General features: G+C 48.2%; 1 protein-coding gene across 2 annotated transcripts in view; it reads right to left on the reverse strand.

Moving 5' to 3' along the window:
* XPNPEP3 (X-prolyl aminopeptidase 3, mitochondrial) overlaps positions 1 to 1,198 on the reverse strand; it is a 121,348-nt gene that overhangs the window by 89,786 nt on the left and 30,364 nt on the right. For both annotated transcript variants that reach the window (XM_011964154.1, XM_011964153.1), the window contains exon 3: positions 148 to 555. In XM_011964154.1, coding sequence (XP_011819544.1) covers positions 148 to 555 — 408 coding nt within the window. The remainder of the gene's footprint in view (positions 1 to 147; positions 556 to 1,198) is intronic.

Consider the following 1,198-nt stretch of genomic DNA (forward strand, 5'->3'; position numbering starts at 1 on the left):
TAGCCAGGATGGTCTCGATCTCCTGACCTCGTGATCCGCCCATCTTGGCCTCCCAAAGTGCTGGGATTACAGGCTTGAGCCACCGCGCCCGGCCAAGGTCTTAATCCTAATCTGGTTTGTAATGTGACTTCTGCTCCCATTTGTTACCTTTCATTTTTGGTAGAAAATGTTGAAATTCTTCTAGCGTATAGGCTTCGTCCACTCCGGTTAGAGCTATTGCTCCATCAGTGCCAGATCGTGGACCATCCCAAAGTTCTCGACTGGGATCTCGCCGAGGCACAAAAAGTATGGCTTTGTGGGACGGTAACTGTTTGCCAGGGAAGCTTTGAAGGACAAGAATGCTATCAGGCTCTTGGAATCCACACAGGTACAGGAAATTGTTGTCCTGGTGGAAAGTATAGGGAATATCGTTGCTCATGTAGTACGTAGGGTTGGAGAGCACTACCACCGTGTGGTCTGTCCCGCTGTGCCCTTGAGCTTCCTTCTGGATCAGAGACATTAGTTTGTGTCTGCGAAGTGCATATTCCACCTGAGATAGTCCTGGAGTTACCTCCCCTAGAAATGACAAATAAAAGGGATGCTTTACATTTCTGCAGTGCCAAAGTACTTAAGGTAGTTTGATATTAGATGGAGATACTCAAGTCCAATTGTTCAACTTATGCCAAATCTCCTCCCAGCACATGGAGAATTAAGGAGATAACCCAGGTTTCAAATTTCTATTCCACTGCAAAAACTTGGAAGAAATGATAGTTGAATGTGGCCCCGCCTGAAATCTGGAATCATGGACCCCTTAGATCTCTTCCAGGTCTTTGGCTCATTCTTTTACTCACTCAGTTATATTCATTGAATATAATTTTTTTTTGAGACAGAGTTTCGCTCTTGTTGCCCAGGCTGGAGTGCAGTGGCATGATCTCGGCTCACTGAAACCTTTGCCTCTCAGGCTCAAGCAATTCTCCCACCTCAGCCTCCCGAGTAGCTGAGGTGGCTCACGCCTGAAATCCCAGCACTTTGGGAGGCCAAAGCGGGACGATTACCTGAGGTCAGGAGTTCGAGACCAGCCTGGCCAACATGGTGAAACCTCATCTCTACTAAAAAAACACAAAAATTGGCCGGGCGCGGTGGCTCACGCCTGTAATCCCAGCACTTTGGGAGGCCGAGATGGGCAGATCACGAGGTCAGGAGATCAAGACCATCCTGG

Source organism: Colobus angolensis, unplaced genomic scaffold (genome assembly GCF_000951035.1).
Source record: "Colobus angolensis palliatus isolate OR3802 unplaced genomic scaffold, Cang.pa_1.0 Scaffold65, whole genome shotgun sequence".
In the NCBI taxonomy this organism is placed as follows: Eukaryota; Metazoa; Chordata; class Mammalia; order Primates; family Cercopithecidae; genus Colobus; species Colobus angolensis.